This window comes from Pezoporus flaviventris, unplaced genomic scaffold, assembly GCF_033815535.1.
Source record: "Pezoporus flaviventris isolate CSIRO_AGI_PZ_B2104156 unplaced genomic scaffold, CSIRO_AGI_Pfla_v1 ptg000035l, whole genome shotgun sequence".
Classification (NCBI taxonomy): Eukaryota; Metazoa; Chordata; class Aves; order Psittaciformes; family Psittacidae; genus Pezoporus; species Pezoporus flaviventris.
In genome coordinates, this window is record NW_026892583.1 from 1,591,595 (window position 1) to 1,616,473 (window position 24,879).

At 42.9% G+C, this 24,879-nt stretch overlaps 2 protein-coding genes across 3 annotated transcripts in view; both read left to right on the forward strand.

Moving 5' to 3' along the window:
• Positions 1-1,960, forward strand: part of HSD17B12 (hydroxysteroid 17-beta dehydrogenase 12) — a 92,267-nt gene extending 90,307 nt beyond the window's left edge. The window contains 1 exon segment of the mRNA XM_061462193.1: positions 92-1,960. Within this exon segment, the coding sequence (XP_061318177.1) occupies positions 92-196 (105 nt within the window). The 3' untranslated portion in view covers positions 197-1,960.
• A 1,904-nt stretch (positions 1,961-3,864) lies between these two features.
• ALKBH3 (alkB homolog 3, alpha-ketoglutarate dependent dioxygenase) lies at positions 3,865-24,301 on the forward strand. 2 transcript variants are annotated; one of them, XM_061462207.1, is made up of 9 exons: positions 3,865-3,997; positions 6,111-6,223; positions 7,297-7,331; positions 8,283-8,330; positions 10,388-10,491; positions 11,688-11,776; positions 13,531-13,740; positions 21,312-21,410; positions 21,898-24,301. In XM_061462207.1, exons 1-9 carry the CDS (start codon positions 3,922-3,924, stop codon positions 21,988-21,990), a joined length of 867 nt encoding a protein of 288 aa, XP_061318191.1. In that variant the 5' UTR covers positions 3,865-3,921; the 3' UTR covers positions 21,991-24,301. The 2 variants fall into 2 exon arrangements, 1 of the variants encoding a protein (XP_061318191.1); XR_009744919.1 differs by lacking the exon at positions 21,898-24,301 and adding an exon at positions 16,550-16,711 and having other exon boundaries at positions 3,907-3,997.
• Positions 24,302-24,879: the final 578 nt, after the last annotated feature.

A 24,879-nucleotide genomic window follows, 5' to 3' on the forward strand; every position in this document is an offset into this window, starting at 1 on the left:
TAATTATAACTTGGTAATGTGTGTAACTGTTAAATATCCCTTAGTACAGGCTATGAAAAGCTAAGACTTCTCCCCTTTTTTTCACTTTTAGGGATGGATCTTCTCTTTTCTGCCTACATCTACTGCCATTAATTTTCTCATGAAAACAAACAAACAAATACGGGCCCGTCATATGAAAAAGATGAAGGAGAATTAACTTGGAAGCATCTTGATTTCGGAAGCTTGAGATTCCTGTAGGTTCCATACCTACTAGACCGAATGTTCTAAACATCTTCAGTTGTAGGTGTACTTTCTAACAAGCAAAAGAGTCTTGTTTTGAGGATACAGCTGAAACAAGACTGTTGGCTTCTAATATTGATTTAAAAATAGGCTTTATTTGTTTATAGATATTAAGGGGGGGGGGGGGGGAGTGCTTTGGACTAAAATAGCACTGTGCTTTAAGAAATACTCACATGGACCTGATCAGACATTGTGCTGTTGAGGAACAGCTTGGTTGTATAGTGTCCATCACATCTGTGTGTTGTGCGCATGGGTGAAGAGCAGAGAAGTTCTCACGTGGTCCTGGATGGTTGGGCAGGAATGGGAAGGGAGCATATTTATTTAAAGAGGTAACCGTGCGCTATGGACAGTGTGTAATGTTCTCCCAGCTCAGGTTTTGGGTTGCTTGCAGGGATTCTTCTGTCAGCCAGTTTGTGGGGGCTCCCTTGCTTACATGATCCAGTGGGGTTTTTGGTTATGAACTTGAGGGAAATGCGCCAAAAACCAAAATAAGTGTAATTGCTCATCTATAAATATATACATAAGATAACATTGCGAAAAGTATTTAAATTCTTGGGTCTTAAATATGGATTCTAACTTTTCAGTCATATGTAATCTTGACAATTTGTAATAATAACGTTTTTACAAGTTCAGTGCCTGCTCTTTGTAATAGGTGGTGATAACACAATGTAGATAAACGTCACAAGTTGTGCTACGTGCTGGTTTACTATGCAAGAGTTTATGGGTACTTTAAATGCAGAGCTTGAAATGAGTTACTCTCCTTGTTAGCGATGATGGTTAAATGCTTTCTGAAGGATGTACCAGTCTGTCTTTTTGATGAGGTTCTTTGAAATGTGAGTCCTGACTGTTTGAGACAGCTTTAAAAAGGAGAACCAGTGAACTTCTTTAAATGTAGAACACGTTTGATTTTAACTGATGTGTTTCATGGTTCTGTTCCAAAATGAGTGCTCCAGTAAGGCTGAGGTTACCCAACTCCGGGGATCAAACTGTGTAAGTCTGCACTGCTGTTTGTCTGTATTTACCTACTCTTCCAATCTTGGTCTTTAACATTCCTTTTAGAACCATAAAATGCACTGAAACTTACAAGGCAAATCCAATTGCAAGCAACTACCTATGTTTTCTGTGGTGGCTGACGAGTGGAGGTTGTTTTCTGTCCTTCAAAGAGTCATTTCAAGCTCTGATTTTGAAGTCAAGTGTGTTGTACCGAGATGTGATTTGGGGCTAACATTTCTGTACATTGAAAACAAACCTGAATACCGATGCAATGGTGCTGATCAAATCTGAGACGCAGATCCTATCCCATAGTTTTCTTAATTTTGTTTTTGGATCAGGGATTGGTGAAGTTGGTGGTATTGGTTCTCTAAGAGTACATGGCTTGGTTTGCTCTGGATCTGTTGTGGAAGCATTGGACTAAATCTGTAAGTTTTGGACTTTGTAAAGCAAATTAAATGGAATTAACTGAATCTTTACTGTGGTGTGGTTTTTACTTGTAATGTTTGCCTGTACATTCAAATGCCTGATTGTACTTCATTGTATATAATAATGCAGTGAAAATGATGGTACTTTTACATGCTAAAACCAAAGCTTTTATTAATCTGTTTTCGTGGTGGTTATCTATTTTACAGTGCTGATACTTTAAAATCACTGGAACACAAAATAAACTGTTCATTAGAACTATCAAGTTATTAGTAAGAAATAGTTATTTCCAAATCCAATTTTCTCACTGTTGAAGGTGTTTGGAAAGGTTTGTCTGAGGGGAATAGCATGCCTATCCACCCAGTGCAGGTCAGGTTCCCACTTGTGCTTCCCCTGAGGTCTTTGCTGCAGCTCGGAACATAAGGGAATCAATCACTTTTTAACCTAAATTGCCTTGGCTTTGATTTTGAATGTCTGCTCACCTCAGTGTTAATGTGTATTCACTGGCTTCTGATGTACTTTGAAATACCCTGGGCATGTGATGGAAGACAGAGGAGGGATTGCTGGTGGTACTGTGGTCCCAAAATCAGGGTTCTTCGCTTGGTGTGCAGAGAGCAGATTAACACATAGAGCTGAGATGTGTGTTTCATGTCTGTGCAGAGATGGGTGCTGGGTGGTAACTCCACAGAGCCAGCACACCCTCACCCTGCCCGCTGTTCACTTCTATACATATCAAACAGTGGCAATCAGTGTTTTCTGTAGATGTAACGGTCTTTATCTACAGTTGTTTGCTCTTACATTCTCGTCTGAAGACAAGAGTATGTGTTTATTGCACTGCACATATCCAATGCGTAAGGGTCAGTGTGGGTCTCATCTCAGGAGGTGTTGTAATGAACCAAGGTCCAGAGAAGGGCCGCAAAAATGAGCTGAGGGATGCAGTATCTCTCCTTTGCGGAAAGGCTGAGAGAGTTGGGGTGGTTCAGCCTAAAGAGAAGGCTCCAGGGCAACCCTAGTGCAGCCTTTCACTTAAAGGGGCCTATAGGTAAGATGGGGAGAGACTTTTTAGTGGGGCCTGTTGTGATAGGATGAGGTGTGATGGTTCTGAACTAGAAGAGGGAAGATTCAGGCTGCGAGCCTATAAGGATGCTGGGGAGGGACTCTTCATTAGGGACTGTAGTGATAGGACAAGGGGTAATGGGTTAAGACAGGGGAAATTTAGACTGGATACAAGAAGTTCTTTACTGTAAGGGTGGTGAGGCACTGGAATGGGTTGCCCAGGGAAGCTGTGAATGCTCCATCCCTGGTGGTGTTCAAGGCCAGGTTGGACAGAGCCTTGGGTGCCATGGTTTAGTGTGAGGTGTCCCTGCTCATGGCAGGGGGGTTGGAACTGGATGATCTTCAGGTCCTTTCCAACCCAAACCCATTCTATGGTTCTATATGAGGAAGAAATTCTTTACAATGAGGGTGATAAAACACTGGCCCAGGTTGCCTAGAGGTGGATGCCTCATCCCTGGCGGTGTTCAAGGCCAGGCTGGATGTGGTTCTGAGCAACCTGCTCTAGTGGAAGGTGTCCCTGCTCCTTGCAAGTGGGTTGGAACTGAATGAGCTTTAAGGTCCCTTCCACCGCAAACCATTCCATGAATCTCTTACCTTTCGTATGGCTGAGCTTCGCAAAATTGCTTTGGCCATCCTGATCGCCTGAAGCTGTCACTCCTCTGATCCGGGTGGTCCATGTCATGGCCTTCTCCCTTTGCTCGAGGTCTGTGAGCTTTTAGGGAAGCACTGTTGTTCCTCGCTACATTCAGTTCTACAGTTACTGACTTTTCACTCCCTTGCTTGGGAATAAGGGGAAGGAGTTCCACAGCGTGTCTGCTCCTGCTGTAGAAGGGGTTCAGCACCGGGCCACGGCTAATTCTAGTTTCCCTTTACAAATGCATACTGCTGCTTTCCGCTCAAGGGGAAATAGGGGTGTAATTTACACAGTTAAAAGCAGCCTCCTCCCGCGACGTGCCGCGTTTTGCCAGAAAACCTTGAATTTCAACTGCAGAGACACCCGTGTGTGGGGCCGGTCCTGCCGCTCAGCGCCACCGGCTGAAGGCCCGCACCAGGCCCCCCTCAGCCGGGCCCCGCGGTTCTTTAGTCCCTCAGCCGGCAGCGGAACCCCCGGCGCGGGCTGCGGCTCCGGCGGAGCGGGCGGGCGCTGCACCGGGGCGCTGAGGCAGCGCCATGGCGGAGAGGCGGCAGCGGGCCCGTGTGCAGGGCGGCTGGGCCGGCGCCGCTGCGGGCAAGGCCCGGAGCGCGGGTAGGGAGCAGAGCGGCACCGGGCTGTGGTGAGCGGGGCCCGGACTCGGTGCCGTTCGCCGTAGCCGGTGCAGCGGCAAAGCGGGTCCGGCCTGCAGGGAAGCGTTGGGGTTGCGGTGTGGGCCGGGGCGGAAAGTAACCGGTGAAGGCGGAAAAGCCTCTATAGGGGCGGGTGGAAGCTTGGGTCGCTTTGTTCGCCGAGCAGAACAGCGGCGTGGTTCGTGTGTGCGAGTGCCGGGTAGGGAGCTCTGGAGGTGTCTGACTGCGGTGTCATGGGGCAAGAGGCCCGGCTCGCTGAGGCAGCTGATGGTCAGGGGTTCAGACACAGCGTTTAAGTGATTTATTTTGCTGGAGGAATCAGGGTTGTGTTGGAAGGGACCTTAAAGCTCATCCAGTTCCAACCCCTGCCACGGGCAGGGACACCTTCCACCAGAGCAGCTTGCTCCAAGCCCCTGTGTCCAACCTGGCCTTGAACACTGCCAGGGATGGGGCAGCCACAGCTTCTCTGGGCACCCTGTGCCAGCGCCTCAGCACCCTCACAGGGAAGAGCTTCTGCCTAAGAGCTCATCTCAGTCTCCCCTCTGGCAGGTTAAAGCCATTCCCCTTGGCCTGTCCCTACAGGCCCTTGTCCCAAGCCCCTCTCCAGGTTTCCTGCAGCCCCTTTGAGCACTGGAGCTGCTCTAAGGTCTCCCATTCAGGAGCCTTCTCTTCTCCAGGCTGACCCAGCCCAGCTCTCTCAGCCTGGCTCCAGATCAGAGCTGCTCCAACAGGGACTGGTTTGGTTTGTGAATGTGATCAAACCACCCTGTTCCACTTCCCAGACTACAGTACCCAGTAAACCTCCCATTTCTCTGCAGACTGAGCTGGATTTTTTTAACCCTGAAAAAAGTCATTTTGCCTCGTACAGGTAGCCTGTGAGCTTTCCGTCACATGTGTGTGTTTCATTCCACCTGTTCCTAGGGAATTTCTTAAAATCATTTTTCCTATCTTTTGAAGTATGCAGAGTAAAGAATTTTACTTCAGGGTCATTTTTTAAGCCTGTTTTTATAGAATCATAGAATGGTTTGGGTTGGAAAGGACCTTAAGATCATCCAGTCCCAACCCCCTGCCATGGGCAGGGACAGCTCACACTAAACCATGGCACCCAAGGCTCTGTCCAACCTGGCCTTGAACACCACCAGGGATGGAGCGTTCACAGCTTCCCTGGGCAACCCATTCCAGTGCCTCAGCACCCTTACAGTAAAGAACTTCCTCCTTATATCCAATCTAAACTTCCCCTGTTTAAGTCTGAACCCATTACCCCTTGTCCTATCACTACAGTCCCTAATGAAGAGTCCCTCCCCAGCATCCTTATGAAGGCTGCTGTGAGGTCTCCACGCAGCCTTCTCTTCTCCAGGCTGAACAGCCCCAACTTTCTCAGCCTGTCTTCATACAGGAGGTGCTCCAGTCCCCTGATCATCCTCGCGGCCTCCTCTGGACTTGTTCCAACAGTTCCATGTCCTTTTTATGTTGAGGACACCAGAACTGCACACAATACTCCAAGAGCAGAGTAGAGGGGCAGGATCACCTCCTTTGACCTGCCTGGTCATGCTCCTTTTGATGCAGCCCAGGTGTAGGCCCTTGCACTTGGCATAGTTGTGTGTAAATAAAACACATAAAATGATCTGCCTGAGTTGCCTTTCCATACTTTTTCCCTAGTTTCAAAATCTTGTTGTACCAAGTTTTTTTCTCAGAGAAAGGCCTTTTTGTTACCTATAGAAACATCAAAAAAACCCATAGAGGGTTTAGCTGCTTGGAAAGATTTCTGCTGGCTTGTGATAGGTGTTCATGGTAGGACTGGAAGTTTCTAGATGCATCCTTTCTGATAAGATGATGATTTCATTTTTGCTTATAAATAACATATATGTATAATATATATTTCTATATACATTAAACTTCCAGTTTCTGTGCAGCTTTAATTTCTACGTAATGTGGTTTTGACTGTGACCGGAGTCTCTGCCAAGCAGAGAATACTTCAGAGAATGATTCCACAAGTTCTTCCAAACTGTAGGTTTTTTGTATGGTGGAATTCTGTTTCATGGGATCCTCTTGTTTCATTTTCCTCTCCTCTTTAGCATCCAAGGCACCTGTGGCCAGCAACCTTGCCCCTGCAGACACCAGACCAGCATGGGTGAGGAAAGATCAGCCTCGCACTCAGAAGCAGTTTGTATTTGAAAAGCCATCAGAGGTAAGAAGTACATCATAACGATCAAAACCTCGTCTTTATTTAAGTACAAATGATAGGAATCATCACACTTTGAGGTTATAATTTCATGTTTAAAAGCTATTTAAAAGCTCAGCTGAGCTCAGCTTTGAGTTTCTACCAAGCAGTTTGCAACTGCCTTACATATATGCAAACAGAAAGTTACATCCCCTTGTTTTAGCCTCAGACTTTGTTTTCATTATGTATCTCTTCATAACTACTGTTTTTCAGAGAGCCAAAAGAATATGTTACCCTAAATATTCAGGATGATGCAAGGATTTGAACTCTTTGTTTTTTTCCCTCCGTTGGGATATCTGTCTTATTTGTTACAGGGGAGGAGCATGGGGTTTGTTTTATAGACACAGTGTTTGAAAGGCTGTCTTCTTGGCCTGGAAGGATTGTAGATGGTCTGAGAAGATTCTCTCTTCCCTGTGGCAGAGCTTTGGTGTCTGTGTAGTTCTGTATTTTGACCTTCTTGCTTGCTTGACTCAGAAGCTCGTGCATTTCAGCACTGAGCTCAGAGAAGAGAAGTGTAAATCCCTAAAACAACCAGAATGATAATCCAGGCTGGATTAAACTGCTTTGCTTGGTTTTTGTTCTAACAAAACCCAGCTATCTCAACCTGTGCAGACAAGTGTCAGCTCTTGATGTCTGCTCTGTCATGCATTTTGCTCATTGTCTGAGGCCTGGGATTTGTTTATCCCTCCTATAATTGCTCTAGGTTTTTACTTCCAAATGTAAGGATAAGATTTTTGGGGGTTATAGTTGATAAATAGCAAGTATTGTAATGATCCAAGTAACTTAGAAATTAATGTCCTTTAGGGGGCAGTTGATTGTTAAAAATCACTGCAGGAATAGCTGCCTTTAGGAGTTTCTGGGGCATAGAGGGAGTCATTGAGACATGACTGCTTACCAAGTGTCCAGAGGTATGTTTTTCTCGACATACCAGTATAAAGCTATATCGAGTCACTAGAAATGGCAAATAGTTCTGTTTGACTAGAACATGCCAGGTACTTTAATGTTTAATATTCACAATCTATGGTCTTGTTCCCTTTCAGGTAGAGCGCAGAGTTCCTGAAGCAGGTGTGATAGAGTGAGTATGCTGCTGACTTAACTGGCCTTTTGTTGGTTTTCTATCTTGTGAATTAGTGGGAATCTGCTGGAGAAGAATTCCTTCTCCACTTAACCACTGCCATGCCTTTGGAAGAAATGCCAGTAGGTAGTGCGGACTTTCAGCCCTTTTATCCTGAACTGAGTTTGTAATAAGGAGAGTCCAAGTCTGTGTAAATGAGTTTTTATAGATTTAATGTAGCTTTATAAGCCAGGAAAAAAAAAACCAAAACAATTGGACATTCTGGATCAACAGAGCTGCAAATCTGTCTCTTTTGGTTGGCAGTATATGTTTTCATAGAACAGTCCCTGTGTAAGTTATGCTAGAGATTACTGTTATCCAGGAATACAGCTGGTATGGCAACTCAAGCAGCACTTCCTTTGAAGGTTTGGAAAAGTAGCTGCTAGTAAGTGTCATAGTGAAGCTATTCATAGATCACTTACCCTTTGTGTTGAAACGGGGATCATCTCAGAATAGCTTTGTCATGAAGTGTGACAGTGTGGTGGTGTATGGTTAAGTTACAGACTTTGGAAATGAAATTTGCCTCAATTTGATTATGTTTAGGTAGAGTTCTCTTACTCACTGTGACTACAAACACAAACATAGTGGTCAGGGTGCAATCTTGTATGGTTGTCTCCTTTAGATTCCCTGTGGCATCCCTCATTTACTTGTCTCTAGCACCTTAAAACTGTGTATTGAGCCTTTGGTGAAATGAGATTGAGAGGCAGGATATACACACAAACTCATTTGCTTCCTCAACACCCCCTTTGCTGCATTACTCTGACCCTTTCCCTTTCTTCTCTCCCCTCCCCTCCTGTCCTCAGAAAATTTTCCATAGGCCAGGCTTACAGCAATTCTAGCCCATGCTGCTCGGTGTAAGGTAATTTCTTATTGTCAGTTCATCTAATGTCTCTTTCCTTTCTACATCCTCAGCAAGGCTGGTGTGTATGAGCTCAGCAAAGTACCCACTGGCATTTCTAGGTAAGTGGGCGAAACTTGGTTGCTATTGCAGGAGGATGTGGTGATACTCAGCTTTCTGAAGCCTACTCTGTAGAGTGTTTTGACTCCAGCAGGTGCACATTGCCCTTCCTGTGTGTATTCTGTTTAGACTCCTTCTGGAATTACTTTGAGTATGAGCTTAGCATTCAGGTTGTACTGCATCTAGTGTTCTTGTCCAGAATAATGAGAAGGAGCTCTGTCCATATGTTTTAATTCAGAGTAAGTTGCTGCTTGAAATTTGGATCAGAGTTTCTGTATTAGCAAGTGCCTGATGTCTGTGTTGTTTTGTTAAGAGATACCAAAATCTTTTAGCTATAAATTGAACTTGTTTTAAATTAATCTAACAAAAGCATTTAATTTCAGGCAGATTTGGTAACTTTAGGGTTGTCCCTTTTGCTTGCATGCTATGCCTTAATTATTTCAGCTTCAGAACACTTCAAAACAAAACCTACTTGTTCTGTGATTCCTCCTAACTAAAATGCACTTTATTTTATGCTGACTTAGCTGCAATATCAGTATTAATCCTTTTCTCCTGAATTTGATGGATTTTATTAATAGTGGAAAAAACACCAAGGATATAGTAACTTTTTGTGCAATTGTTTCAAAGCTTTCATCTTCATTTCTTCTCAAGATGCAAATAAACTTTTATACCAGTTGGAAAAGTAAAAGCTTTGACCAGTTGGGAAGAGAAAGATCAAGAGCCAGCTGGGTTATTCTGTCATTTCTGGAGTTTGTTTTCGTAATATATTGTTGGAATATATACATTTCTGGAAAGTTAATAATGATTTTAGTACTTTTAGTATGTATCCTTACTGTAGTGTCTTTGAAGCATTGAATGCATGTGAGAGTAAACTCCTGTCAGTGCCATTCCTACTCTGCAGCCAACCACAGTGGCTGGAATTCTTGAGTGCTGCGGTTAGTATAGCCAAAATACACATATGAAAATGTAAAAATAAGGGAGGTTAAGTACTCCAAGGTTCTTGTGCTTGGAAAAGAGAGAGTAGGATGGCAGTAGTGAGTAGCACGGAGATGGTGAATAAAGGGCAATTATTTACTTATGTTGCTTTGTAGTACCATAATCAGGGCTATCTGATTATCTCTTCATCAGGGACTGTAGTGATAAGGGGCAATAGGTTCAAGTTCTAACAGAGGAGGTTTAGGTTAGATCTTAGGCCCAAGTTCTTCCCTGTGAGGGTGCTGAGGTGCTGGCACAGGTTAGGGTTCTCTGTTAGGGGTATTTCCAGCTAAGTGACCCTGATCAGAGGGCTGGAGCATCTCTCCTATAGAGACAGGCTGAGAGAGCTGGGCTGGTTCAGCCTGGACAAGAGAAGGCTCCTTAAGGGGAGACCTTAGAGCAGCTCAAGTGCCTAAAGGGGCTACAAGAGACCTGGAGAGGGGCTTTGGACAAGGGCCTGTAGGGACAGGCCAAGGGGAATGGCTTTAACCTGCCAGAGGGGAGATTGAGATGAGCTCTTAGGCAGAAGCTCTTCTCTATGAGGGTGCTGAGGTGCTGGCACAGGGTGCCCAGAGAAGCTGTGGCTGCCCCATCCCTGGCAGTGTTCAAGGCCAGGTTGGACACAGGGGCTTGGAGCAAGCTGCTCTAGTGTGAGGTGTCCTGCCCATGGCAAGGGGTTGGAACTGGATGATCTTAAGGTCCTTTCCAACCCAAACCGTTCTGTGATTCTATGATTCCAATTTATCAGATGTGAAGTAAATAACAAGCAGAAGAAAGCCATTTTTCACACAGTATATGGCTGATTGTGAGACTCGTAGTCTGGTGTCATAGGTTTTTATATGTTTTAAAAAGCAATTAGAAGTGTTTGGTGAGGGGAAGAGTCATCGGGAGCTCCTGCTACTGTCCTTTACTTCATACCTGGTTTTGGCTGTGGTCAGAAATAGATACTGGGCTTTGCCTTTTCGTCTGATGCATTGCAGCCATTCTTAGCTCCTTTGGGGGTCCTGGAAAACAGAATATGTTATCAAAGCATCTCTATAAGTGTATATTCCTTCCATCTTTTCTTTATCTTTTTCTTCCTTAGGATTCATTTGATTCCTGGCTTTATTGACTCAGAACAAGCAGATTGGATGTTTGAACAGCTCCTCCAAGACATACCCTGGGGTCAGCGAACTCATATCAGACAGGGTAAGGAGTGTGTAGACCAACTTTTCAGGTCATTCCAGGTCACTTCCATACCAAAATCCATGCATTATTTATCACTGATTTTCGGTTCACATATTACCACTCCTACACATTTCCTTCCAGGTTTTTGATGTGCATCTGAGGAGTACTGCTGCTTATTTTTCGTTCTTGGCACCATGTTGCTATTGCCAATTAAATAAGATCTTTCCAAATTAAAAGTGCCTGTCTTAAAAATCTTTGCATTTTACTGCCTCCCCTGTCATCTCCAGTTCTTTTTCCCACTCTTTTTTCAGATGAAGCCTGTACTCTTCATCCCTTCATACTGTCTCACAGTGATGTTGCAAAAACTGTGTTCTTTGAGGTTTCTGTCACCAGGAATAGTTTTTGCCTCTCTGACTTAAAATCCCAGCAGAGCAGGTTTCTTTTCCCTTGTCTTTGCTTATTAGGTACAGTATGCAGGAAGGGAAGAAGCTGCTATTCTGGATTTGTTCACTAAGGGGCACCTGTTACAGCTAAATTTCTCTTCAGTCAGGAAACGATGTAAGGTAATGTATCAGAGTAGTTAGTGGACAAGGCTGGGAAATGTCTTCAACATCTGTATTTACATCAATAAAAGTACCATATAATAGAGAATATTACCTGTGAAGCATGAGAAATAGCTACCAAGATAGTCTTTTCATAAGTTGAAAGTACTTTTAACTTGGTTTCTATTACACAGCAGAGCACACACATATATTGGGCCTACAAGGATGTCGGGGAGGGACTCTTCATTAGGGATTGTAGTGATAAGACTAGGGGTGATGGGTTTAAACTGAAACAGGGGAAGTTCAGGTTAGATATAAGGAAGAAGTTCTTTACTGTCATGGTGGTGAGGCACTGGAATGGGTTGCCCAGGAGGCTCCATCCCTGGCAGTGTTCAAGGCCAGGTTGGATGGGGCCTTGGGTGACATGGTCTGGAGTGAGGTGTCCCTGCACATGGCAGGGGGGTTGGAACCTGGTGATCTTAAGGTTCTTTCCAACCCAAACCATTCTATGATTCTATGATTTGACAAAATATTACTTGTCCAACCTTGCTGCATTCCGCTTCTGTCATACCCATTGGTGCTGCAGTCCTTCCAACTTCATCTTTTCATCATCTTTCAGTTTTCAAACCTTTTGATAAGGCAACTGAGAAAGTTTTCCTGTTTTTCATTGTTTAGATGTATCTTTTGAGGAACCAAGGCTTACCTCCTGGTATGGGGAACTTCCTTACACGTACTCGAGGATAACAATGCAGCCAAACCCAAATGTATGTATATATTTACAGTTTTCTTCTGTTATTATCTACAGAGAAATCCTTTCCAAAGATTTCGACACAAAAATTCCCTCTATCTTCTATTTTTATCTGGAGTATTAGCATTTCATTTGTAATCAGTAATAGATCGTAGTGGACCGTGGACAACTTCATAAAACAAGTGTTAAAGAGTGGGTTGCCTGAGAATGACATGATTTAGTTGCTCAACATTGGCAAAAGGAAGTTATCTGTCTGGAGTTTAAAGTTTTGTTTTGAGTTATTGTAGCTTTGGAGAAAACTCCAAATTGTTCTGTGTGACCTGTTCAATGCACATTTGTAAGGGAGAGCTTCTGCCTAAGAGCTCCTCTCAATCTCACCTCTGGCAGGTTAAAGCCATTCCCCTTGTCCTCTCCCTACAGGCCCTTGTCCAAAGCCCTTCTCCAGATCTTCTGTAGCCCCTTTAGGCACTGGAGCTGCTCTAAGGTCTCCCCTTAAGGAGTCGTCTCTTCTCCAGGCCAAACCAGCCCAGCTCTCTGAGCCTGTCTTCGTAGGAGAGGCGCTCCAGCCCTCTGATCAGGGTCAATTACCTAGAAATACCCCTAACAGAGAAAGATAGTGTGTTGAGGCTCCTGCAGTGTATCCAATAGGTTATAAACCCTTTAAACAATGGGTAAGCATGGTAAGAAGGTGGTGCAGACTCAACTATTAGAGGTGGATACTAGGATATAGTTCCTGCTGCTTGTTCCTTCTTCTGCCTGTGAAGCACTGGGAGATTTGGAATCAGTTCTTTATCCTCTTTATCCTCTCTTGATCATTTTTTTTTGCTTATATAACAGACAAAACTTCTGGCCTACATTGGCTTTGGCTTTTCTTCTTTTATAGGTACTTACGTAGTACTTAAATGCATTCTGACAGAGGAAAGTCATGATGTAGATTTGTAACATTAAATAGTGATTCACTGCACTTGACTTGCACAGGAATGTGCAGAGCTGCTGGGGGCCATGGGCACAGCAAGATGTTAACAGAGGGAAGGATGAAATCCTGGACTTGTGACACTGGTTTTGAGAACCACTGAATGTCAAAGTCTAAACCCCAAGAGGTGACGAGATGGGCTCAAGAAGCAACAGAGTGGGGACAGAGGGCTGTGCTGTGACAGTGTTAGGCAAAGAAGCAGCAGAGTGGGGACAGAGGGCTGTGCTGTGACAGTGTTAGGCAAACTGTCAACTCTTGTTTTGTGACAATACATGCAGCAATTGAGATCATTTAGTCACTGATTGCAACTTTCTGGATGATCTGTGACTATCAGCAATGGCCAGGTACTCAGATGTTATCAGCCCCCTGTGTTAAACTCCTGTAGCTTGGCCAGAAGGGTAAAAAGCCAGGTATGCATAGGAGAGTTGCACACTTTTTGTGTTAGTTAAGAACTCCCAATGTTTATCCATGCTCAGTTCAAGCAGATTTTACTCTATGGACTTTCTCACCTATCAGTTAATTGGAGTGGCTGGCTGCGTTACTACAAATGGCAGACTGGCTTCACAGCTTTAAGAGATGATGTAGGATTGAGTGATAGGTAACATGCATGTTTTACAGAAAAACCCATTCTTCAACTTTACTGAAAATGTAATCAGAATTATTTGGGGGCACTTGTTTGGTTTCAAGTCTGTTGTGATTAAAGTACAGTATATTTTGTTTTCCCCTTATGTTCTTACGTTACCTGCTGAGGGCCTCCTTTCTTTGTATTTACCCTACTCCTGCTGTGCTGATTACAGTGGCATCCTCTGCTGACCATGCTAAAGGAGCGTATTGAAGAGTTCACTGGCTACACTTTCAACTCTCTTCTCTGCAACCTCTACAGAAATGAGAAGGACAGCGTAGACTGGCACAGTGATGATGAGCCATCACTAGGAAAAAATCCTGTCATTGCCTCACTTAGCTTTGGTGCTACCCGGACCTTTGAGATGAGGAAGAAACCCTCCCCTGTGAGTGTTCATTATCACATTGAGAGAGCAGTATAGTTACTAAATATGTTTAGTATTTTCACCCTGGTTAGATAACTTAATTACTAAAAGTGTTTAATAGTAGTTAATAAAAGCACAACTGGTGAAGTTCTGTGGACTAAACATGGGGATCGGAAATCTATTGCATGGAATGTGATGTCTTGAGGAGGATGGGAATGGGACCACTCTAATAATGTGCAGTGAAATCGCAAGCTGGGCACTCTTCTGCCCAAATAAGGGCCTTTTGCATTACTTAAAATGCAATCAGTGATGATAGAAGGGGACTTTCACTGTGTAAATGAACCAAAGAGTTGATACCATTTTCTTCATCACTGTGTAATGCATAGTGTAGGTGGGATGAAAAGTAGCTCTGACTGCTCTTGTAAGTAAAAATCCTCTTAATAATATTTGCATTTTGGCTTGTGTGTGTTCAGATTGAGAGTGAGTGAAGGAAAGAGCATGTTTCTTTTCCCTAGAATATGGAGAATACAGAGAAATTGTCTGAGCAGCCAGGGATCAGGTTAGGAAGGTTAAGGCCCTGACAGAATTAAAGCTGGCCAGGGACAGTAAGGGCAATAAGAAAAGCTGCCATAAGTACATCCAGGATAAAAGAAAGTCTAGGGAAAATGTGGGCCCAATGTTGGGGCAGTCCCATGCACAACTGCAGTCTGAGCAGAGACTGGATTAAGAGCATCCCTGAGGAGAAGGACTTGGTCGTGCCAGTTGATGAGAAGCTCAACATGATTCAGCAGTGAGTGCTTGCAACCCAGAAAGCCAACCTTATCCTGGGCTGCATCAAAAGGACTGTCAGCGGTAGGTGGAGGGAGTTGCTTCTCCCCCTTGGCTGCATTCTAGTAAGACACTCCCTGCCCCCCCCAGTCCTCTGTCCAGCTGTGTGGCAACAGCACAAGAAGGATGTGGAGCTGTTGGAGGAAATCCAGAAGAGGTCATGGAGATGCTGCAAGGGCTGGAGCAGCTCTGCTCTGGAGCCAGGCTGAGAGCTGGAGAAGAGAAGGCTCCTGAAGGGGAGAACTTAGAGCAGCTCCAGTGCCTAAAGGGGTGGACAAGAAATCTGGGGAGGGGCTTCTTGTAGGAGCAAGTAGTGACAGGACAAGGGGGAATGGCTTTAAACTGACAGAGGGGAGATTTAGAGAACTGTCGCATCCTACTTCACAGACTAAACAGATCTTTGATAAAGAGGCATGTGTAGAGTATTCTTCCAGGAATTACTTGGCAATTCAATAGAGAATACTCTTTCTAGATAAAATGCTGTGTTTGGGAATGCTGTGTTTACAAATCAACTAAAAACTTAGATTTTGCAATTGGTATTTATCCAAGTAAAGGCATCAAATCACACATTCATGGGTTGTGAATACAGGCCTCAGTTTAGGGTATCCTGCTTCAGGTGTCTTTTCTGCATGTGTAGGCTTTGAGAATGTTGGGAAGAAGTTTGCTGTCTGCTTATAATGCTATTTATTCTGAGTAAGTAATGCAGAAAGATGATGATTATCAGCCTATTGCATAAGTGTATGATGACAAACTGAAGTCTGCCCATCCAGAGTCACCTTGGTCAGCTAGTTGTGAACAGAAAAGGTCAGAATTTGATCCAGAAAACAAATAATCTGTATTTTTTACCACTTCTCTAAGTTGTAAATTACGTTGTCTGAAGTGAATTTAATCCCTGAGCATGAGATCACATAATCAGTGCATTATGTCAGTGGGCATCAGTGCATTATGTCACTGGGCAAAGCATGAGTAAGTATGCTGTGATGATAACACAATGTCAGCTGGAAAGCTCAGTTCCTCTGGGAAACTGTAATTGCTGCTTAGATTAACCTCTAGAAGTACATCTGTTCCCCTTCGATTTATCAGGATCAAAGCCACCTAGGTTTCTGTATAAACTTTGCAGTTTCCCTCTTAAAAATCAAACCCAGTTCTTCAGCAAGGTGTCTTTTTGTTCTGTTTTCTATTTTCTGTAAAGACACCGCTATGAGCAAAGGGGAAAATTCAGTCTGTGCCATTCATAACTCGCTGCCTTCTTTGATCTGTACAGCATGATTTCTTCCCTTTTCTTCCCAAGATTGATGATTTTCCATAGATGTATCCTTCAAGCTCTCCTCATTTTATTTCTTCAGTGCCTCTGACCTGATCTTTCTGCATCTTCCTACCTATGAAGTGTATTCTTTTTGCAAGTGTGATATACTTGTTCCTAAGGTATGATCCCCATGTGCAGGGTGATCTTTGAATAAATTGCCGTTAACTGCATCTTGTGCCTGAGGGAATTCATACTCACTGTTCACATGGCACACGTTGTGTCTTCTTTGCAGAGTCCCAAAGCCTGCAATTTTCAGAGAGCATCCTATGACACTCCATGCTTTGCCAAGTGGGAGTTACAAGAGACTCTGATGGAAATTACAACCTTTCAGGCCATACCACCAAAGAAGTGATTTTCATACTCTATTGTAATGTAGCATTCTCCCTTTTATTAAGAGAGAGTTCAACGTAGATATTTGATCATGACTTTGTTCAAAAGCAAGTTAGAGGAAGAGGAATGTACTCTAGGGAAAAGGGATTTGCATTAACAGTCATCACAGGCAGCCAGGCTCTCCCTGGTTTGTAATCTGCCTGTATCAGTACATCGGGTTTTCCACAGTTAGTTTTCACTAAGGAGGAAAAAAGAAAGAAAATCCTTATGCTCCCAAAATTAAACCTTTTTGAGGGCCAACATTCTAGTATTTCAAATTCTAGAGTTTCAAAGGCCTTAATTTTCCTCTCTTCATGTGCTTTTAAGTGTTTTGAGATGAAAGATGGAAAGATACAGTGAAAATACAAGATGAAAAATACTATGATAGAAGCTCACTGTGAATAAATGCTACTGAAAGAAAAGAGAACTAAAGTGGCTGCCTGTATGTGATCACGTACTGGGTACAAAACAGTATGTGCCACAAGTCAGGTAATGCCTTGTAGGGCTATTGAAGAGCACCAGATCAGAGTGTTCAGAGACTTCTTGCCATGTTGCAATTATTTTCCATATTGTATCTTGAACTTATTAGAGAATAAAAATCCTCTTTCTCTAACTGCAAAGACAATCAGTACTATTGATTGCTTGGTTTTTGTTAGTTAAGTGCCACTGGGTTTGTTCAATGGTGAGGGGAAGGAAAGGTTCAATTCTTTGTTTTTCTTTTTGGTGAGTGCTGGACTGGATGAATGTTCATCATATAGTAGGTGGTAAATGCGTATAGAGATGTGCGCAACCTATTTGCATCAAAAAGCATCCCTTGTGAATAAGTAGAAATAATTCTTACTCAGATCTCAGCCTTATCTGTGTGAAACAAGCTACAAGTATATTTTGGGAGTTAAAATCCCCACTGGAATTAAGGAGATTTCATGGAAATGAACATGATACCAGAAACTTTACCCCCTGGTGTTGTTCTTTTTGAGCATTCTTTCTTCTACATACTGCCTTTTCTGTTTATTTGGAGCAGTTGTGTGGTTGTAGCTGATGTTTTGCCTTTGCTTTAAATGGTTTCAAGGGATTTTTGGATGCTTGCTTGGTAGATCCAAGCCTTCAGTGAAGTTATCTGGTTCCTTTTATTTTCCGCTTCTAGTAAATTACTTAAACTTTTTATTGCCTCCTTGTTTCCTCCCCCCCCCCCCCCCCCCCCAATCACTGTAGCTCCTGCCTACACTGAAACCAAAAGATGAATGCTTTGGTTTAAAGCTGTGATTCATACACAATCCACACTCAGTGTATTGGTTTAATCAATGAGTCCTCTCTCTTGTGCTTGCCCGCAGCATGTGTCACCACTGCATCGTGACCTTGTCCTGTTCTTCACTCGGCCTCAGGTCCCATGTCCCACTCATACATGACTTAGTTGTCCTACTCTACACGTATTGATTTCACTTAGATGAGAAGTTGGGTCTTTAGGATACAGTCTCACTGCCATTTGTAGTATTACTTACTCTGCTCAACTCAAACAATGCCAGGTTATCTCATGAGGTCTTTCTGGAAGCTGAGTCTGAAATGTTAGTTCAGGATGAAGGATGATATTTAGTGTCTCACTAAGATCCCACATCCCACTGGGAGTTGCTCTCTAACAGAGGTCTAGATATATGTAAGGACACCGTAAGGTGTAGTTGTGCAATGAGGTGCTGTGTGAACTGTGGAAGGAGTTAGGAAGCCAGCTGTCAGGTTGCCCTTCTTCCATCTGTAACCAAGGAAACTGGTGAGTGCTGGGAAGGGAGGGAGCTTCACAAGTGTGTTAGATAATAACAGGATGTTCATGATGTTCTAAGAATCAGCCTTCAGATGGGTCTGTCCTTCAAATGAAACACTAAACCACTCTGTCCATGAGTAGCTGTTCTAGCAGAAGTTAAAGATCTCTCAGTACTTTTGCAAACAGCAGAAAAATAACCCTTTGTGTCCCAACAGGCCTAATTTAGGATGAACATGGGAATATATGGAGCACAGTAGAAACAGAGGCCTGGATCAGGATTAAAGTTTCAGGTTGGCATTCAGGAGACTTGCAGACAGCAGTGGCTGCAGAGGAGGAGGCGTTTTACACCAATATTGGCAGGACTTGAGCAGTTATAGACAAGCAGACAGGAAGATGTGAATGCTTTAGAGCTGGCTTGCAGGCTGCTAGGTCAGCTGCAGAAAGGCTGGGGGAGTTTAAAGATAGTCCTGTGTAGGCAGGGAAGTGGATTACATGGGGAAAGGGCAATATAACTGATAATCATTCTTACAGAATCTGTAAAGAGCTGCAGTGAGGATTTCATCAGAGGCAGTGAGAATAAACAGGTAAAAATGCAGAAGTATTGATTGATGAGACCACTTTGTTGTGGAGTAGGGTGTTTCCACAGCTGGGGGTAGAGGAATAAACTGGAAAAGAGGGATACAAGCAGAAAGGAAGTCTGAAAAATAGATTAGAAGTTTAGTAAGGGGAATTTTCTTGGTAATAGGTAAAGCAGAAGACTGGGAGCCAGCATTCTCCATGAAGGCAGCTGACTTCAGCCTTTGAAACTTAATTTTGCATCATTTGCATGTATAACCTCATTATTATTTATACATTCTTCTACAGGATGTTTCCGTTTACTTTTCCTTAAAATAACACTATCCAGAGCCCACTTCCTGCTGCTATCTCAATACACTTGCCTGAGACCTAAGAAACAAACTTAGGTGATGGATATAGATTTATACTAGATATTTTCTCTTTCTTAACCTTCTTGATTTTGATACCATGTTAAGAAAAATTAACCTTGATGGGATCCAGGAATACTTACAGATTTTATATTAACAGCTTCCCATCAACTAGTGCTGACCTTTCCTCACTTATTTAATGTAGCTACTTGAATTAAGCATAAAAAAGAAGTTTTAACCAGTGTACTTGGGTAGTGTAAAGTTTGGATTGTATTCGATGTGCAACTCAAGATTCTCATATACTAAGAAGCAGAACAGTTGCTTTACTAGACCTGTTCCTGGAAGCATCTGGTTTTGTAATACATATATAGAGTTATGAATTGACCATGTAAAAGTTACCTGATGCATTTCTTTCAGTGGTTGTTATCAATATTTAAAGAAAAAAAGGTATTTTCTTCTTTAGATGTCAAGAATAAATTTCCTTCATAAACTTCTTGATGTCTCAAACTCAGCTGAGCTTTCTGTATGTCTGACATCAGCTCTAGAGATAAGAGTTCTGGAATGAGATTGGATGGACAGTATTAGTAACAACATCTAAGACAAGAAAACCTGTTTGTCTGACTTTGCCAACTCTGCAAAACCAACTGATATCAAAATCTCTTCTTCTAAGTAAAACTAAGCTCAGAGATGTCACATTTAAACCAGAAGGTAACTGGTTTTCCATACTGACTTTCTAAGACAATAGGATGTTTTCTCCTACATCATTTATCCTTTTTAATCAAGATGAGCAAGAGATAAAAATAAGTCCATTCTTCATCCACAAACTGGAATGATGTAATCCTGTGAAATAGGAAACAGCCATGCAATGGTATTACTCTGCCTTTCATCAGCAGTCATGTTTATAATGCCTATTTTTGAGGGTTTTTTCCTTGTTTCCTCTGAAGTTTAAGAAAACATTTTTGACATTCTACCTTACATTTCATAGAGCAACATAAATTGCTAATAATTCTAGGAGCTTAAAAGTATGTTTTGCATTGTCCTTACAAAGAATATCTATTACAGGTGGTTCTGAGTGCCTCCAGGACTCCCTGATTCCAAAGGCTTAGTGAGTTTTGTCACTGGTACAGCCCTGAGCCCTTGGCTATCCCTTAGGAAATGCACAAATACTGGATCGCCAGCCAGTGCTGCCAATTGCACCAGCAGTATTGAATAGCCTTGCTCTGTCACACTGTGACTTGTAGTCCCAGATGTGAACAGAAAGAAGAGTGAATTACATCAAGTGATGCTTTGTATTATCAGGAATTGGTTTGATCCCAACTGAGCTCTTTTGCATTTTAAAGGATTCACAGTCATCTTTCTATCTGAGTCTCGTATATGCACACACTCTCCCAGTTCTGAAAATCATAGAATCATAGAATGATTTGGGTTGGAAAGGACCTTAAGATCATAAAGCTCCAACCCCCTGCCATGGGCAGGGACACCTCACACTAAACCATGTCACCCAAGGCTCTGTCAAACCTGGCCTTGAACACCGCCAGGGATGGAGCATTCACAGCTTCTTTGGGCAACCCATTCCAGTGCCTCACCACCCTCACAGTAAAGAACTTCTTCCTTATATCTAACCTGAACTTCCTCTGTTTCAGTTTGAACCTGTTATCCCTTGCCCTATCCCTACAGTTTGTTTTAAGTCTAGGACATAATTTGCCCAGTAATTGATACTTTACCTCATTATTTTGAGCTTTTCAGCAAGCCATGAGCTATAAAAAAGACAAACCTGCATGAAGTTTGGCCACTGCACAGTTAAACTTAGCTAACTTAGTTAAATAGTGTTTGTGCTTTGAAAGAGTTGTGCTTCATCTGAAGACTTAACAAGTTCGCCAATTATTTGTCTTCTATTTGAGCAGTCTGTTTTGTTCAGTGGTGATACAATTTAAGACAACTTGTTATATGAGGAAGAGGAGATTTCTTTGGATAGGAAAAGTTCTTCATCTAACAGATGATAATAACAGGTAATGTCCAAACCAAGACAAATTCCTAACAGGAGGAAGATGTGTATTTTTGACAAAGTAGTAAACTCTTGGAATCAGGGTGGCGATTGCAGAATGATGTCTCCACACACAACTGTTTATTTCAGGAGTGGATGTTTCCAAAAGGTTTGCAGCCTTTGCACTGGATGTAGGAACTTGTTGTTGAACTTAACCTGTATTTTACAGGTAGTGAGTTGCAATGGCTTATTTCATCCTTGAAATGGTCAGCTCCTGAACTCTGTGGAATATGGTGACAGAGGTTTAGACTTCTTGAAAGAGGTCTCTTTCCTCTTCTCCCATCACAGCTTTGTAAGCTCTGCTATAGAGGGCTGGTTTTCTACCAAATGCACTTGCTTGCTTCTTCAGTGTCTAATGTTTCTCTTTAGGAAGAGAATGGAGACTATACTTATGTAGAAAGACTAAAAATCCCACTTGATCATGGGACTCTGCTGATGATGGAAGGAGCTACCCAAGAGGACTGGCAGGTAAGAACTCCTTATTTGCAATGCAGTTTTCTCAATACGCGTGAGGCACTCCCATAGAGGTATGGGACATTCTACTTCCAGTGACACAGTTGTTTCCCAGCCCATTAATACTTCTTTCAGAGCGCCCACATAAACAGTGGGTTCTCTTTCAAGTCCTAAGTGATGTAATGGGAGTCAGCAGCTCAGAAGTTCCAGCATTGGAGTTCAGCAATGAAGGTTGCAGTCTGCTGCTGGAAAGAGCAAAATCACTTTAGGAACTTGGAATATAGAAAAGTTGCAACTTAATTTAACAAGTCTACAATAATCTATAAGGATCTTTTGTCTTCAGTGGCTCTGAGCAGTCAGAACATGAAGCTTTTGCTTTACTGAAATGTTAATAAAAAGCCATCACAAGAAATGAAGGGTTTTTACCTGCTTTGATTACCTGTATTTTAAATACACAAGCTCATGATTTGTTTGTTTGTTTTTCCCTAATCTCACTTCACAGCATCGGGTGCCTAAGGAATATCATTCTAGAGATGCAAGGATCAACTTGACCTTTAGGATCATTTATCCAGAACCTAATGGGGTTTGGACGTGAAGAGACACTTTGGGCATTGTTGGATATAAACCCATAGCAGAGCCAGGACATCGCATTGCTACAGACTTAAAGGAAGCCTTACAGGAGCAGAGTTCTTTACAATATCTGATGGGGAGAAGAAATGGTATTGTGAAGATGTGTGACAATCAAAAGCTGCCTGTGTTATGTGGACAGTGCTGTTTTGTTTTCAGAAGTGACAAGATATTAAATCACAGGCTTTAAGTTCATTCGCAATGATCATTCTTAAAAGAACACAAAGCTCATGAAAGATCTGAGAGGTACCAACTGGAACAGAAAGGTTCAGTGAGCAATTTTGCACCTTCTCTTGTCTTCCCTTTACCCCAGCTAGTAATCTGTGTTCTAAGTAACAACAAGACAGGATACTTTTATGTAAAGCCAGCTGTATGTGCTGTGTGTACAGAAATAAGAAAGCTGTATTACACATTTCACCAAGGGGTAGGGTGTTGCTTTGTATTTGTAGGTTACAAAGTCTTTTCCAGTGAAGCAATCAGTTTCATTATTTATATGACTACTTGAATTATAGTGGTATCTAGTGGAACAGAGGCTCAAGGCTCCCTTCTGTTGTGCACTCTGTGGTCAGGCTTTACTGTAAACTTGTCCAGGTAGACAAAACAAAGGCAAACAATGGAGGCACCTTAGCCATGAGCCTTATCAGCAGGTTAAAGCTGCCCATAGCCTGAGCATTAACAGTTCTCCTCCATCCCTGCTGGCTTAAAACTGCTACCTCTGTGCCACAAGCAGGAAAAGAGACACAAAGACATGAAAAGCATCACTTACAGAATTTGCTAATCAATTCTTAGCTTCTTTTCTGGTTTTATTTATAGCACAGGTAAGTAGTAGCTTCCAGTGATTTCAGGTGGGACAGGAAATGTCAGCGTCCCTAAAAATTAGTCTTGTGCTGCCAGATTTGATACCCAGAAGAACTGGTCCGAAGATTTGGGCCCAGATTATTGTCATCACCATGTAAGTCACTTGCAAAGCTACACTGAGTATAGTAGCATCAGGTGCAGCACTCACTCTGGTGCTGCTGCTCTTAGGTTAATGCATATTGCATTAAAGAATATTGGAGTGTTATCTGTCAAACCTCTGCTGTTACAGAGAAGCAGGCAGCAGCTCAGGCCTGATTCTAGGTTGACTTTCTGGAGTTAGTTGACCTGCCCTAGATAAGTCTCACCAGTGAGTTGATGACTGCTCTACAGATGTTAAGTCAGTTATGTTGCCTACATGGTGAAGTTCTCACTGCAGCTAAGTGGTATCCACTGTACTGGATCAAAATGTAGGTTTGGTATGTCTTCATTTTCTGCCTGAAGCAGGATCTAAGCACGGGTCAGTACTCTATGCCTTGTTAAAACATTGTCCCTGATCAGTGCAAGAGTAAGTTGGTGTGTAGAAAATGTCTGTATTTCCTTAACCAGCATTTGCTGTAGTTTAAAATTGTGGTTTGCTGAGAGCAGCCAAGTTATCAATACTTAGTTATGCCTTTGTTTTAATGTTATTGATGACCTAAAGGACAGGGTGATGAGACATTTGAATCCCTGTGCTCTGAAACTGGGCAGAATCATTTTCTTTGTGTATCAAAAGACTCCAGAAGCAGCTTCTCTGCCTAAAGCACCATGCAGCTTTTGAAACAGTTTATTCTAAAATGAATGAATGATATTAGAAGGCTTACTTTGTTATCTGGGAATGTCTTCGCTTTCATCCCAGTTTGTATAGAAATATGGTTTTGGACTATATGTAATGTTAATTCCTTGCTTTTTAAGCTAAGATGTGGACTCTGTGGTGTATCTCCTGAGAACTGGTGTTGAAGGAGGCAGATGCTTCTTCCACATTTACTTTCTTTGAGTAGCTGGAGTTTTGTGTGCATTCATGCATGTGTGCCTAGGTCTGGCAGTCCTGACAGCGTCCTTGTCCATAACCAAGGGACAGTGCTAATTTCTCCAGGTATTCTGACAAGGTAACACTTTACCCTTTATGGGTTCATCCAATCTACATTTATTTACACTGTATTAAGAGCAGTCATGCTGCAAGAATGAGCAAGAGATGGGGACTAGATGGAAACTTTAAAGCCCCAAACCACAACTGCAGCTCGATTGAATTCATTGGAGCTACCTCACTTAACGGGGTGGTATGGCCCTGGAGGCTGATACTGTTGCAGAAGAGCAGTGTTTCATTTAACTTTCTCAGTTTCAGTGTAGAATGTTAGCAAATTGTGGTTTAGTTGCTTTACTTCCTGTGATGTGGGAGAAGACCAGGGTTTCCTCCCCAGTAATAAAGTGATTTGTAAGAGAAATGCTATATCCCATGGAGCTCTCTTGGGTGATACCTTCTGTTGCTGGTGTCTGCTGTGTTCTGCTCGCTCGTGTGTCAACTGTGCTGCTGCTTATATCCAAATCTGGTTGACAGTGGGGAGAAGGCACTTGGCATCCTTCCTCCCCCTGTCCTGGGTGCAAGGGGAACAGTTGGCCTAGAGGTCAAGTTTCTTTGTCAGCTGGGAACTTGTGGGTCCTTCCTTCCTCCCCCCCCACCTCCTCCCAAAAAAGCTGCCTAGCCAGGGAGCAGTGGACTGCAACCTCCTGCCTGCCGGAACAGAGGAAATGGCTTAGAGCAGAGGAGAGATTCCAGCCCACATCTCCCCAGGACATCTTTCTGCAGGGACAGTTTCCCTTTAGGTAGAAGGATCCTGAATGCTGCAAGTGCTCTGAGAGGTCTCATAATGGATGTGTGCAAAAGTGAGATTTGGCAGGGGGTTGGAAATAGATGAACTTTAAGGTCCCTTCCAACCCAAACCATTTAAAGAGTCTATGAGAAGTCCTGAGCCTGGTGGTGTTCTCATGGCACCTATAGATCTCACTAGAGACCTGAGCAATT